The sequence below is a fragment of the Agelaius phoeniceus genome, chromosome 32 (assembly GCF_051311805.1).
Source record: "Agelaius phoeniceus isolate bAgePho1 chromosome 32, bAgePho1.hap1, whole genome shotgun sequence".
In the NCBI taxonomy this organism is placed as follows: domain Eukaryota; kingdom Metazoa; phylum Chordata; class Aves; order Passeriformes; family Icteridae; genus Agelaius; species Agelaius phoeniceus.
The window spans coordinates 455,961-471,038 of record NC_135296.1 but is presented as its reverse complement, the minus strand read 5'-3'; the positions used below and the strand labels follow the sequence as shown (position 1 = coordinate 471,038).

The following is a 15,078-nucleotide window of genomic DNA, read 5'->3' as shown; positions in this document are numbered from 1 at the left end:
GACGCGGGCCAATTGGAGGGCGCGGAGGGCGGGTGACGGACAGGGAGCAGAGCGAATCGGAAAGGGCGGAGGGAGGGTGATGGACAGGGGGCGGGGAGGACAGTGGGACGGGCCTGGAGGGCGGGGACTACCGGCGTGGGGGCGGGCGCAGGCCAATAGGGTGGCCCGGCACGAGGCGATGGACAAAGGGAAAGACCAATGGCAGAGAGAGGAGGGAGGGTGGTGCAGGAGGGGCGGGTCCGAGAGCGGTGGCGGGAACGGGCCGGGGGGGGGGCGCGGGCTGAGGGGACGCCGTGAGGGGAGCGATGGCCCGGGAGGATCTCCCTGAGGGGACACGTCCGAGCCACCCCCCGAAGCACCGGAGCCCAGCCAGGGTTCCACCGGGAAGATCCTTCTCTGACAAGGAATGAAAAGGTTTGACCTCAAAGTGCCTTTTTTTGGAGGGGTTGGATGTCAAAATCGCCTTTTTACGAGGGCAGCAACCTCAAAATCACCTTATTTGGAAGGGGTTGACCTCAAAACCACCTTATTTGGAGGGGGTTTGGCCTCAAAACCACCTTTTCTGAAGGAGTTTGACCTCAAAAACGCAGATTTTTCACTGACTTGACCTCAAAACCATTGAATTTTTGAGGGGAACAACCTCAAAAGGCAATCAAAGATGCCTTTTTGGAGGCACTTGACCACAAAAACACCTTCTGCTTTTGATGACCAGGGCAAACAACATTAAATAGTTGTCTGAACAAACACTTTGCCCTTTAAAATCCCCTCTTGGAGATCCTGCAGCTCAGGGATTGTTGGAAAATTACTCAGATTCAGCCAAAACTCCCTAAAATCAGTGACCCCCCACACACACTTTGAAATCAGCCGAACAAATGCTGAAATGGCCATTTTGGGGTGAAATGTGGCAGAATTGGTGTCAGCCCTGAGGCGTTAGAGCCCCGTGATACCACACAACAGAACGAGGTCCAAACAGGCACTTTTTTATTGTTGGTCGCGACGCAGAGACTCCAGAGTGTCACAGCACCCTTAATGCCTCAAAAACGCGTGAAAAACGAGCATTTTCCTGTAAAACATCAGCCCTGCAGGTTTAGCATTGTTTAGGATTCAGGGTTGGTTTTCCTTGCCCGCAGAACAATCAGGTTTGTAGGGACAGAAGCCACATTTCTAGACAGGGGGGAAAAAGCGCCGTTATTCCTAAATTCCATCGTTTAATGCCTTGAACGTGGAGCTTTGCCTGGAAGCAGGAACCCAGCCTTGGAGTGAAGCTTTTCTGGACACCAAATTCCCCCCAGACAGCCGCCCTCGCTCTTGAGTTTTCCAAAAAAAAAAACCTCAGAAATACTCCTGTAAATTTCCCAATTTACAGGAATATTTCCCTCACTGCTCCCCTCACCTCTAAAAAGCCACTTGGGTTTATTGGGAATAAAAATCCATAATTCTCCTCAAATCCCATGCTGCTGGGAGGCAGCCGAGCCAGCCCGGCTTCCCCAGGAACACATTTTTCCAAATTTCTTCTCTCTTTCACCGCTTTCCCTCCCAGCCTTCCAAATTCCTGCTGGTTTTTGCCTTTTTAAGCAAATAAACCCAGTTCCTGCCACTCCTCATCTGCTTCCCACAGGGTTCCCACACCCGAAGGGTCAGGATTTGGGAGGAAAACAGCTGAAAATCGAGGAGTGAGAGAGAATTTGCCCCCAACACGAACATTCTGAGCAGAAATAAAACCAAATCCACCCTGAAACCTGCACAAGGAGCGGAAAAAAACTGAATTAATCCAGAATGAGCATCAGGAGCTGCAGGACATGTGCTGGAATGGCTGTAAGTGGAACAAGGTCTGGTGATTATTCCCTGAATTATTCCCACTCGTCCCAAACAGGAGGATTTGCCTCTTTTTAGCTTCATTTGATCATTTCTGTTGAGCTTTACTGTTACTTTTTTTAGCTTTGTTTTTACCTTTCCCTTCATTTTTCTGCCTTTCCCTTCCCCTTTCTAGTTTTACGTTTTCCTTCATTTTTTGGGCTTCAATTTTCCCTTCCACTCCTCTGGAGTCCACTGATCAGCTGCACTAAAAAATGAGGGGGGAAAAGGGGAAAACTTAGGGAATTTTAAAAAGAAAAATCAAGAGAAATTAAGAGACAGGGAAGCTCTGCCCGGAGGCATCAGAGAAACTGAAACGCGCCCCCAAAAATTCACTGGAAAAGCTCCAAATAACCGGAACCGAAAACATCCCGGAAAAGCAAAATATACAAAAGCCCCCAAAGGATTGGATAATTCCATACAAACGTTCCCCCAGACGATACAAAACCCAAAGGTGGCAGGGAATTGGGATAAAAAGAAGCCAAAGGGATCCCTCAGCACCAAATTCCTGGAGCCAGGTGAGCGCTGGAGGGGGGAAAGGTGGGACCCCCCCCCAGCCTCTGGGAGCTGGGAATTGTGTCCCCCCAAAGCCTCAGAGCATTTCTTTTAAGTCCTTTTTTTAAACAAATGAGCCCTAAAAAAGCCCAGCTGCTGGTGGTGGCTCTGCTCGTGTGGCTGCACAGGGTCTGAGGGTTAATTCTGTTACACTTCAGTTTCGAGTTAATTACATTTTAGAGTTAACTGACCCCTTTTCCACACCAAAAAAAAAAAGAAAAAAAAAAATCCCTTTTTCCCCCCCTCCTGGCTGGAGGCAGGTGTTGTTGGCTGCCACTGGCTTTGCTAAAATCACCTGGAATGAAACCAAAACCCCCTCCCCAGGTCCACCCACACCCCCTCCCCAAAACCCCTCACGCAGGTGAAGCATTTGGGAAGCTGGGGAAGGGTTTGCCCTAAAGTGACAAATTTGGGGGGAACCAGATGCACATTTTGGGGGGGGAATCTGTGGAAGCTGCAGGTGCAAGAGCTGGGCAGAGCCTCGAGCCCCAAATTCTGCTGGTGGCCCCCTCGTTCCCCACCACCCTCACCCCTCGCGCTGGCTACAGAAGCAATAATTAGCTTATTCCTAAAAGAATTCATTAATTAGGGCCCAGAGCAGGGCCCTGGGGTGTCAACAAAGGGCAGCGAGGGATGGGAAGCGATTCCAGCCCGTCCCAGCTCTCCAGGCAGGAATGCACAACCATAATTCAATATTTTAGGGGGGGCCACAAGGAGAACACCCCACGAGGAGCTGCCTGAACCTCCCAGCTCGTTCCTGCACCACCAGATCCCCCCCAGGCTGACTCCAGAAGGGTTCACTGGGACCAAAATGGGATCAAACACGATCGAACTCGCTCTGGAGTCGCTGACCCTCCCCAGAAATTGGGGGGGTTTTACCCCAGGAGCGGCACTGGCACAGGGGAGGCCCTGAGTCCCGTTAGCGGCGCCAAGCTCGTTATCGTTTACCCGCGCGAGGATTTAAGGCCGAGTCATCGAAAATCCGCATTTCACCCGTCCACCCACGCCCGCCAGGGGTGGTCCAAGGTCCACGGAGGCCAATCCCACGTGGGACAGGCGGCGCCGGGCGCCCTAGGCCTCGGGCTGGGCCTTGTTGGTCTTCTTGAGCAGCTTCCTCAGGTCCTGGGACATGAAGTAGGGCTTTTCCGCCGAGCCGTCGTTGCGCTCCAGGTCTTCCACTGCAAAGAGAGACCCCCGGCCCCGCGGCGGGGGGCAGGCGTGGGGTTGGTGTGCTGGGATCCTCTGACAACGACTCCCAGGTTCAACAAAGCCTCTGGGCTCATCCTGGGTCGCCAGGGGTTTTTCCTCTCTCTTTCTGACACAGCAAATCTGGGAATGGCCCGCAGAGGTTGAGAAGAAAGAGGAAATTTGGGGGTTTTGGTTCTCAAGGGGGGGAAAAGTTGAACAGAGCCAAGGGTAGGAGGGAGCCCTTAAATCTTCCCAGCAGCTCTGGAGCCAATGCAAAGCGATTCCCAACGAGGCTGGAAAATCCCAGCCGTGGAAAAACAACACCCCAAAACCAAACAAAGCCACAAAGCTCCGGGCTCACAAAGCCCAGGGGGTGTTTTGAGAGGGATTTGGATCCTTCTGGGATGGAAATGGGAGCGTCAACACCAGGGCTTTGTCCTGGGAGCTGTGGCTGAGCCACAAGAGCTGGTTTTTTTAAATCTTGATCATTTCTGGGCTTTCTGGAGGAGAAATCTCAAACCCCTCCCCATGGCTGGAGTGAAACCCTCCAAGTCCCCGTGGCCACCAAGTTCCAATGGCCACCAGTGACAGCTCCTGCGATGGCTGGGACAGCGGGCAGGGACAAGCTGGGCTAAAGCAGCAAAGCTCTGCAACCTCGCCCGGAATCCTTCAAAACTCCACGGTTTGCATAGAGACGGGGGTGAGGAAAAGGGTGAGAAAACTGCAAGGAAAAGGGGGTGAGGAAAGGGCGAAGAAGAAGTTCCGCCGCTCTCGGCTGAAGCAGAGGCAGAGGAAACACCCAGAGATCGGTCTGGGGTGGCGGAACCCGCCCGGCCCATCCCGCCAAGCCCCGTCCCTCCGTGCTGGACCCCTCGTGGGGGAACGAGGATCCCTGCCTCAGGACCACGAGGATCCCTGCCCCAGGACCACGAGGATCCCTGCCCCAGGACCACGAGGATCCCTGCCTCAGGACCACGAGGAGCTCTGCCCCAGGACCACGAGGATCCCTGCCTCAGGACCACGAGGATCCCTGCCCCAGGACCACGAGGAGCTCTGCCTCAGGACCACGAGGATCTCTGCCTCAGGACCACGAGGATCCCTGCCTCAGGACCACGAGGATCCCTGCCTCAGGACCACGAGGAGCTCTGCCTCAGGACGAGGATCCCTGCCTCAGGACCACGAGGAGCTCTGCCTCAGGACCACGAGGAGCTCTGCCTCAGGACCACGAGGAGCTCTGCCTCAGGACCACGAGGATCCCTGCCCCAGGACCACGAGGATCCCTGCCTCAGGACCACGAGGATCTCCAGGCACCGCCACGGGCGCTACCGGGAGCCCCCGAACCGGCTCCGGGTGGGTTCTGTCGGTGCAGGAACGCGGAACTTTTGGGCAGGAAGGTAGGTTGGACACCACTGGGCGCTGAGGGTCGGCACCTGCCGCCCCTCGAAGGACTTCCAGGGGACAACAGTGACGCCGCGGGAGTCGCTGCTGGGGCCAGGGGGCCGGGAGGGTCCCGCGGCAGCCTAGCCTTGGCTATCGGCGCTTTTGGAAGGTTCTAGGTGCCCCTTCAGCAGGATCTCGCTGAGCTCGGGGGACATGTAGTAAGGCCTCTCCGGAGATCCATCGTTTCTCTCCAGATCTTCGCCTTTTCCAGCCCCAGGAAGAAGCGGCCGTGAAGGGGGGAGAGTGCGAAAAGCAGTGGAGGAGCCAGGGAGAGACAGGGCGGAGGCGGAGGATGGAGAACGTGTGGCCAGAGACGCAGGAGGGGTGGAAAAGAAGGGAAAGAGGGAGGAAAAAAAGGGAAATCGAGGTTAGCTGTAGTTAATTCCACCGAGCCCAAAGCACCAAAACAGAGGGAGAGATGCAGGAGCCCACGGACAGGCTGGGGGTCTCTGCTGGAGCAGGCAGGGGAGAGCGGGTGAGAACGCAGGTGAGGAGTCAGGAGAGAAAAAGCAGGAGAAAACCACACGGAGGGACCCCGGGACCGGGAGCAAAGCCCCAAACTGGACTGAGCCTGGTGGGAGAGGGGGTTTTTGCTGATACTCACAGAAGCAGAGGAAGAGGGTGTCCACGCACATGCCATATACGCTGAAGAACCCGTGGGCAATGAGGTAGGAGCCCACGATCACCGTCTGCAAGAGACACCACACGCTGATGCCACAGGGAGCCTGGAATCCCCTCCAGGAGCAGCAGGAGGAGGAAAGTGCTGAATCCCACATTCCCCAGAGGAAGGAGGAGAAGTGAACACAGGGCAGGACTGTTGGGAGCAGCCCGAGTGGGGACAAAAGGCCTCAGCCACCACTGGACGGAGGCCAAAGCGGGCAGCGCAGGCCGGGCGCGGCGCCAACCGCCACCAACAAAGGGCCCATTGCGCCAGGGGCCGGGAAAACACCTCCAACAAAGGAGCCCCTTGAGGCACCGGCTGCGGGGAGGGCCTGGTGTGTGGGGCGTCGCTGTCCTCTCCTCCTGGAGTCACCCCAAAGAGAAAGGGCAGCTCACCAGAATCGGGACCCAGTAGTAATTGAGCGGCGGCGCCGTGTCCTGGACCAGCTTTATCCGCTGGGTGAAGAAGAAGAAGGCGAGGATTCCTGGGAGAGCAAAGGGATGGACGAGGGTGGGCAAGGCGGAAAGGAAAATCACCCCAGCTTCATGGGAGGGGTGATTGGAGTGGAGCACAACCAGCGACAGCAGCCGGATGCCTCGAGGGGAAACTTGCAGAACCCAGCACTTACCCACGCTTCCCACGATGAGGAGCTTCCCGAGGAAGAAGAGGAAATCCGTGACTTTATCCAGCACAGCCACCCTGCACACAAAAAGAGGGACGAGCCTCTGCACGTGCTCCCCGCTCCGAGCTCCCACAGAAGCAGCCGAGGCGCGTACGGCGTGGGGTGATCCCCCCAGATCTCACCTGATGATGTTCCTCATCAGCAGGAAGAACGCGTTCCGGGCCGAGGTGCAGAAGTTGGTGCCGTAGATGGCGATCTGGGGGGCGGGAAAAACCCACCGCAGAGGAGGGAGAAACGGGGCTGCACTGAGTCCACCACACAGGGGAGGGTGCAAATCCCACCCTGCACGGGCTTTCTCATCCGCTGCGGGGTCAGGCATCGCAGAGACCCAGAGCTGAACACCCCCACCCGCAGAAGGTCCTCCCCAAAGCCAACGGGATGTGGCTGAGGTCAAGATTTTTCAGCCAAAAAGCTGAAAAACGCCTCAAACCTCTGTGTCCCCGCAGCATCAGGAGCCACAATTCCCAGGGAAATCTCCGAGCGGGCCCAGGGCAGCTCCTTGGAGGGAGCTGATTTAGGGCGACTCTCACCATGATGTAGGCGTTCCTGTTGAGGAACTTGATGAATTTCTCCAGGCACCAGAAGCAGCACTTGAGGCAGCTCAGGAGGAACTTGGCAAACTTGTTCTCGGCGGCTGTGGGGCGCAGGGAGAGGGGTCAGCACCAGAGCCAGAGGGCTCGGATCTCCCCGCAGCCACACCAAGGTCCCTGGTGCGACCTTGCTGCCACAGGATCCCCACCCAAGCCCTGTTCTCAGCCCCCTGGGCACCCAGCGTGAGGCCCAGACCGCTCTTCCCTCTGGCTGTTGATGTTTCCCAAGGCACGGCTCAGAATGAATTCCCTGGCACCAGGGCGGGCTGGCCGAGCCCCCTGGCTCCAGCAAACACCTCACAGCACCATGGAACGGTCTGGGGTTGGAAGGGGCCCTGCAGCTCATCCCACCCCACCCTCCCACCACAGGCCAGCCCCGCTCCTCTCCCCATTGCCAGCCCTGGTACCTTTCAGCCGGTGGTCCAGGTACTCCAGGACCACCCTGATGACCTGCACGATGGCCAGGACCAGCGAGCCGAAGGCCAGCGAGCCGGTGTGGTACCTAGGGATGCACCACCCCGGTTACAGAGGCACAGCCTCGCAGGCAGAGCTGCTGGCCGCCCCCACGGCGACACACGGACGCACCGGAGCGCGCGGCCGAAGGCGGAGAAGAGCGGGAAGGCCGGCATGTCGTCGGGCTTCTTGAAGGCCCAGTAGTAGGAGGCGAAGGCGCCCGCCAGCGTCACCTGGCCCAGCGCGATGACGAAGTTGGCGAGCCAGAAGAACATGAAGACGTTGAAGAACTGCAGCACGATGAGGTACTTGTGGTAGGCGGTCTCGCCGCCGTAGAACGCGAAGAGGCACTGGGCGTCGGGGCACAGCTTGGTGACGTTGCTGGTGTTGAAGGTCTGCAGAGGGCACAGAACGCTGCTGGTCAACACAGGGCGAGCCCCGTGGTCTCAGCTCTGAGAGGTTCCGGGCTTCCTGAGGCGCTCACCTCGGGCTTGCAGGTCTGCCCAGAGAAGGGGCACGCGGACTCGTTGAACACCTTGTAGACAGCCTCGTTGGAGGTGGACAGGAAGCTGAGGGTCACCGTCAAGGAAAGGTCGTTTTCCAAACCCAGCCCCGAATCCAAACCAGGCTCCGCTTGGCTCTCCCCAAGGTCCCGCTGCTGCTCTTCCACCCCAGGGTTAAACCTCAGAGATCTGAGGCGGATGCGCCATCAGATCCTGCTCCGTGCTCGGGGAGACACCGGACTTGTGGGAACGGGGATGCAGGGAACAGGAAGAGGGTGAGGAAGAGGGTGAGGAAGAGGAAAGGATACACAGCAGTGCTGGCCCAGTAGGCGATGCAGAGGCACAGCAAGAAGAAGGTGCACAAGGGGAACAGCAGCGACGACATGACGTGGCCGACGGCCCTGTGAGAAGATGGTTAAACCCCAGTTAAACCCCGGTTAAACCTTGGTTAAACCCCAGTTAAACCCCGGTTAAACCCCAGTTAAACCCCGGTTAAACCCCAGTTAAACCCCGGAGCGATGGGCGCCAGCGGCCCTGGGGACAGGGACAGCCAGACCTGCTGGCCTCCTTGATGAGCGCGATGGCGATGAGGATCCTCTTGCGCAGGAAGATGAGCAGCAGGACGATCACCAGCTCCAGCACGCACAGGATGATCACTGGGCAGGGGAAGGGAGTGTCAGGGCCACCTTCACCTTCCCCCACCGAAATCTCCTCCCGGGAACACCAAGTCCCTCTTTCTCATGGGAACAGCCCAAAAACCATCTGTGACCTCCCCTTCCCGTGCCCCGTAGGGCCCCATCCCAATCCCCAACTCCCAGATGCTTACTGAACGCCAGCCACGTCTGCCGCAGGTGCAGGTAGACACGGAGGTCAGTCTGGAAGCCCAGGTCAGTCAGGGACACATCTGACCCCGCTTCTCCTTTTAACTTGGCGTATTCCATGTAACAGTGGAAGATTCCTGCGGCAAAAGGCGGAAAATTGAGAGGGGCGGAGCCGGAGACGCCGGCCAGGGAGGAAGGAGACACCCGGCGTGTGAAATCCTGCAGGGCAAACCCCGCTGGAAATGGGGGAAAGGAGACCGGGGAAAAGCCAGGGAGAGGCTCCCAGCCCGCTGCTCACCGTATCCCAGCACCAGGATCACCATCACGATCATCACCCACACCATGATCCCGGCCAGGAAGCGCAGCAGGACGATGAAGATGAGGCTGGCCGCCATGGCAATGACGAGGCCTCTGCGGGAGGAAGGCCAGCAGGCGCGTGTCACCACCCTCCCGGCGTCCCCCAGACATGAGAACCACGGCGGGGACGGGCAGGGGAGGCGCCACTGCTCCGTGGAAATCTCGTGGGGGAATTGTGAAATACTGGAAACGGCCGAGTTTTGCCCCCTGTGCTCACATGATGATCCAGTACCAGGACACCGTGTAATCCTCGAAGATCTTCATGGCCAGTTGCCGGGTCTCCAGCACCACGTTGGCTTTCCTGCGAGGACACGGGAAACGCCGATGGAGGGGGAGCCCGGGGGGGGACCCCAAAACCACGGAAATTCAACAATTGTGCACAGCAAATTCCCCAGAGCCATCCACGCTCTGCCTCCTCTGCCACCCCTGCTCCCACCGTGGGATTCTGGTGCAGGATTCCTGGCAAACACCTCAATCAGGCGAAGCAGCGGTAACGAAGAGGCTCCTTAACGAGGAGCCCGGGACTCACTTGGCCCCTTCCAGCAGCTCGGTGACGTTCCTGTGGTTCCCCCAGCCGTCCTCGTAGGTCGTCTTGTTGCCCACCATGATGACGCCCTTCTTGGCCTGGATGGCTGGGAAGCATCTCCGTGCCACTGGTGGGACAGAGGGGGCAGCTCAGCTGGGGAAAACGGGAACCCCAAACCCCCACAGAACCCCCAAACAGCCTCTGGAAAAATCCCAGCGAGTCGTTAACGAGCTCCTCGCTAATTACGGACGTACGTGGGGTGCTGGGAATGAGCATGGCCGGACACTCCTTGTCCTTCAGCACATTGATGGCGGCCTGGCAAGGGGGACAGCGAGCCGGACATCAGCACCTGGGGCAGGAATCACCCCACAACCCCAGAACCCCAACACCCCACACCTTCTGCGAGCCCTTGTACTCGGGGGTGCAGAAATTCCGGTAATATTCCAGCGAGGCGGCGTTCCCGGAGGCCGTCAGGTACGTCAGGTACCGGTCTGGGCATTTGCTGACGCAGATCTGCAGGGCAGGGGCACACGGGGAGGGGGCTCAGGCCCCGCAGAACCTGGAGGGGGAACTGTCCCCGAGGGGGCCGGGGCCGTACCTGCGTGGTCGGGCACTGGAACTCCAGCAGCACCAGCGGGCTCGCGCACTTGACGATGTCAAAGTAAAAAAGGAAAGGTTTTTTCCTGCAAAACAAACCAAAAAACCGCCCAGGTTTGGGGAAACCCCCCCGCCACGCTCCTCCCCTGAAGGAATTTGGGGTCTCTCGGCACTCACTCGTTGGGGGTCCCCTGCTGCCCGCAGAACTGCCCGCGGCTGTCCGTGGGGTGGAGCACCTTGCGGGGGTCCCCGTGGGTCCAGGCTGGGGGGCGCAGGACAGTGAGGCCGTGGTCACCCCCCCCCTGCAGCCCCCAGACCCCAGAGACCCCCAGGACGTACCCACGACGCCGACCACGACGTAGCCCACGATGGCCAGGACCAGCAGGACGCAGCAGATGATGTCAGTGCAGCCCCTGCAGCGGGGACAGCCGGGGTGGGGACACTGGGGACACTGGGGACGGACACTGGGACTGGGGACAGACACTGGGACTGGGGACACTGGGGACACTGGGGACACTGGGACTGGGGACACTGGGACTGGGGACAGCCAGGGTGGGGACACCAGGGACACTGGGGACACTGGGACTGGGGACAGCCAGCGTGGGGACACTGGGGACTCTGGGGACACTGGGGACACTGGGACTGGGGACGGACACTGGGACTGGGGACACTGGGGACACTGGGACTGGGGACACTGGGACTGGGGACAGCCAGCGTGGGGACACTGGGGACACTGGGACTGGGGACAGACACTGGGACTGGGGACAGCCAGGGTGGGGACACTGGGGACACTGGGACTGGGGACACTGGGACTGGGGACAGACACTGGGACTGGGGACACTGGGACTGGGGACAGACACTGGGACTGGGGACGGACACTGGGACTGGGGACAGCCAGGGTGGGGACACTGGGGACACTGGGACTGGGGACAATGGGACTGGGGACACTGGGACTGGGGACAGACACTGGGACTGGGGACAGCCAGGGTGGGGACACTGGGGACACTGGGACTGGGGACAATGGGACTGGGGACACTGGGACTGGGGACAGACACTGGGATTGGGGACACTGGGACTGGGGACTCTGGGTTTGGGGATCCTGGGTTTGGGGACATTGGTTTTGGGGACCCTGGGTTTGGAGACTCTGAGTTTGGGGACTCTGGATCTGGGGACCCTGGATTTTGGGACATTGGGTTTGGAGACCCTGGATTTAGCGATCCTGGACTTGAGGACCCTGAACTTGGGGACCCTGGATTTAGGGATACTGGACTTGGGGACCCTGGATTTTGGGACTCTGGACACTGGGATCCTGAACTTGAGGACCCTGGACTTGGGGACCTTTGGGGCTCTCCTCACCTGTCATAAATGGGACCTTTGAAAGTCGGGTCATATTTCTGTGGCGTTCCTGTGGGGAAGAACAGGAATAGCAATGAGGGATGGCAGGCCCGGGAGGAAGGCACTCCTCATCCTCCTCGCCCCACAGCCGAGGAGCCAAACGCTTCCCAAAAAAAACCCCCCGGGATCAGCAAAACCAGGAAAACATCTGCGGATCCGCTTCCCGAGCTGGGAAACAACGACTCCCTCTGAAGAAAACTCCTTTCCCACAGGTGGCTCTGCCCAGGAACGCCCCCGAGCCGCCGCAAAGAGGCCCCGAACTCCCACGGAAACCCCGAATTCCAGAGAGCACCGGGGGCAGAGCGGGCCCGGGGGGGGGCACCGGGGGTCCCGCCGAGCCCCGGGGCAGCCCCGGCCCCGCCGCAGCCCCCGCGGCGCCGCCGCCGCCGCTCCGTTTTTATTTTTAGGGTGGGAACGGAGCCAGCGTGAGAGCGGCGCGGGGCGGGGCGGGCCGGGGGTTGAGGGTGGATTTTGGGGGGGGTCGCAGCAGCCCCGAGACAGGGAAATGTGGGGGTGTTTTTTTTGGGGAGGGGTCACCCCAAAAAGCGTTTCTGGTGCCGGGAGCGCGTTTGGTTTGGGATATTTGGGGGGGGAATCTCCTCTCTGCAAAGCGCCCCGAGGAACCAGAACCGGCGGCAGCGATCCCGGGACGGCGCCGCGGTGACGCCCCAGAACCGCCGGAGCCGGTTTGTCCCGGTTTGTCCCGGTCTGTCCCGGTCTGTCCCGGTCTGTCCCGGCCGTCGGGCCGGTTCTGCGGCCGCCGGGCAGGGCGGCCCCAAACCCGCGGCCCCAAACGCCCCAAAACCCGAGCCCCCCCTCCCAACCCTCCCCAGCCCCCCAAAATCCGGGGCGCGGCCGCTTTTGCTTTCGCTTTGCTTCGCCTCTTCCAGCGCCGTTTTCCGCCCATTTCGGGTTTGTTTTCCGCCTTTCCCCGCGGCCCTTTGACCCCTTCCGCGCCAAACCGACCGCAGGAAACCCCCAAAGGCGCCCCCAAACCGCGCTGGAGCCCCAAAAACGCCCCCGACCCGCAGCGGGCGGTGCCCCCGACCCGCCGGGAACCGCGCACGGAGCCCCCCGAGCCTGGGGGAGCCCCCCCAAAGCCTCCCCCGAGCCCCGGCCGCGCTTTGAAGCCCCAGAGGTGCCCCCGAGCCCCGGTACCGTGTTTGCCGTAGTAGTTGTCCCCGTGTCCCCCCATCCCGGCGAGCGCCCCGAGCCCCGGACCCGCCGCCGCTCCCGCTCCCGTCCGTGCCGGGCCGGGCTGGGCTGGGCCGGGCTGGGCTGGGCTGGGCCGGGCTCAGGCGACCCCGCCTCCGTCAGGGCCACCCCAAAATCCGCCCTCCGGGGCACGGACGTGGCCCAAACCCCGCCCCGGAGAGCGCCGGCTGCGCGGGGCACCGGGGGGAACACCGGGGAGAACCGGGGGGAACCGGGGACAGCGGGCACCGGCACCGGGGGGCACCGGGGAGAACCGGGGAGAACAGGGGAGAGGGGGCACCGGCACCGGGGAGAACCGGGGAGAGCGGCACCGACACCGGGGGAAACCGGGGAGAGCGGGCACCGGCACCGGGGGGAACCGGGGAGAACCGGGGAGAACCGGGGACAGCGGGCACCGGCACCGGGGAGAACCGGGGAGAACCGACCCCGGAACCGGGGGGAACCGGGGAGAGGGGGCACCGGCACCGGGGGGAACCGGGGAGAACCGGGGAGAAAGGGGACAGCGGGCACCGGCACCGGGGAGAACCGAGCCCGGAACCGGGGGAACCGGGGACAGCGGGCACGGGCACCGGGGGGAACGGGCTGTGGCACCGGGGAGAAAGGGGACAGCGGGCACCGGCACCGGGGGGAACCGGGGAGAGGGGGCACCAGCACCGGGGGGCACCGGGGAGAACCGACCCCTGCACCGGGGGGCACCGGCTCCGTCTCCGGGTGGCACCGGGGGGAACCCGGGGGTTACCGCGGGATTCCGGCACCAGGAGCAACCGCGGAGCCCCGGTACCGGTACCGGGCAGCGGAGCCCAGCGCAGAGGTTGGGAACGGGCGGGCAATGCCCGGTTCGTGCCGGGAAAGGGCAGGCGGGCGGTGCCGGCGCCGTCCCCGCCCCGGTTCTGTTTGGGTCGATCAATCACCGGCAGCAGCGGCGGCAGCGGCGGCGGGATCCCGGCGCCCATAGGCCGCCGGTGATGTCAGGGCTGCGGGGGCCCCCCCGCGCACAGCGAACAAAGGGCGGCCCGGGGGGAGCCCCCGCCCGGGAATAACGGGGGGGACGCGGCCGGTCCCGCCCGGCCCGGGGGCTCCGAGCCCCCCGGAGCCGCCCCGGCTGCGCCCCCAAACCGTGCGGGGCTCCCCTGCCCGTCCCTGCCGCCGCCTCCTTCGGGGGTCCCAAACACGAGGGGTCCCAAACACGGGGGTCCCAAATACAGAGGGGTCCCCAACGCGGGGGTCCCAAACACGGGGGGTCCCAAACACGAGGGGTCCCAAACACGAGGGGTCCCAAACACGGGGATCCCAAACACGGGGGTCCCAAACACGGGGGTCCCAAACGCGGGGGGTCCCAAACGCGGGGATCCCAAACGCGGGGGTCCCAAACACGAGGGGTCCCAAATACAGAGGGGTCCCCAACACGAGGGTCCCAAACACGGGGGGTCCCAAACGCGGGGGTCCCCAACGCGGGGGTCCCAAACACGAGGGGTCCCAAACACGGGGGGTCCCAAACACGGGGGTCCCAAACACGAGGGGTCCCCAAACACGAGGGGTCCCAAACACGAGGGTCCCCAAAACACGGGGGGTCCCTGAACCTGCGTGTCCTCAAACTTGGGGGTCCTCAAACCCCCAAAACCAGCGGGATCCCCAAGCCTCAAGGGTCTAAAGCCCCTCTGGATCCCCAAATCTGGGCTTTTTCACACCCGCGGGTCCCCAAACCCGAGGGGTCCCGAGCCGGGGGTCTCCAAAACCCTGAGTGTGCCCAAAATCTGGGATTTCCCAGACACGGGGGTCTCAAACCTGGGGGTCTCAAACCCGGGGGTCTCCAAAACCCTGAGTGTGCCCAAAATCTGGGATTTCTCAGAGCCGGGGGTCCCAAACCCGGGGGTCTCAAACCTGGGGGTCCCAGAGCCGGGGGTCCCAAACCCGGGGGTCTCAAACCTGGGGGTCCCAGAGCCGGGGGTTCGGGGCAGCCCCGGGATGGGCGGGGGGGATGCTCGGTACCGCAATCGCCGTTCGGGGCAGCCCCGGGAGGGGCGGGGGGGATGCTCGGTACCGTAATCGCCGTTCTGGGGATCCCCGGGAGGGGCGGGGGGGATGCTCGGTACCGTAATCGCCGTTCGGGTCCCTCCTGCCCGCGGGCCGGTCCATGGCGGCGGCTCCCCCGGTACCCCCGGTACCCCCGGTACCCCCGGTGCCCCGGGGCTGTGGCTGCGGGCGGGCGGGGCGGCTCCGGGCCCGGCCCTCAGCACCGAT

At 61.8% G+C, this 15,078-nt stretch overlaps 1 protein-coding gene across 4 annotated transcripts; it reads right to left on the bottom strand.

Moving 5' to 3' along the window:
- Positions 1–964: 964 nt before the first annotated feature.
- Positions 965–15,060, bottom strand: SLC44A2 (solute carrier family 44 member 2 (CTL2 blood group)). Of its 4 annotated transcripts, none has more exons than XM_077192358.1 (22): positions 14,931–15,060; positions 11,584–11,632; positions 10,567–10,640; positions 10,405–10,489; positions 10,229–10,313; positions 10,027–10,143; positions 9,885–9,945; positions 9,634–9,757; positions 9,322–9,405; positions 9,046–9,158; positions 8,753–8,884; positions 8,483–8,582; positions 8,235–8,327; positions 7,908–7,992; positions 7,556–7,818; positions 7,378–7,472; positions 6,911–7,014; positions 6,503–6,576; positions 6,327–6,397; positions 6,094–6,182; positions 5,642–5,726; positions 965–5,239 (listed from the first exon to the last, which is right to left on the bottom strand). In XM_077192358.1, the coding sequence occupies exons 1-22, from the start codon at positions 14,971–14,973 to the stop codon at positions 5,118–5,120; spliced, it is 2,148 nt and encodes a 715-aa protein (XP_077048473.1). In that variant the 5' UTR covers positions 14,974–15,060; the 3' UTR covers positions 965–5,117. The 4 variants fall into 4 exon arrangements, with proteins under 4 accessions (XP_077048473.1, XP_077048474.1, XP_054509631.2 ...); XM_077192359.1 differs by having other exon boundaries at positions 965–3,587; XM_054653656.2 differs by lacking the exon at positions 14,931–15,060 and adding an exon at positions 12,781–12,932.
- Between the last annotated feature and the right edge of the window lie 18 nt (positions 15,061–15,078).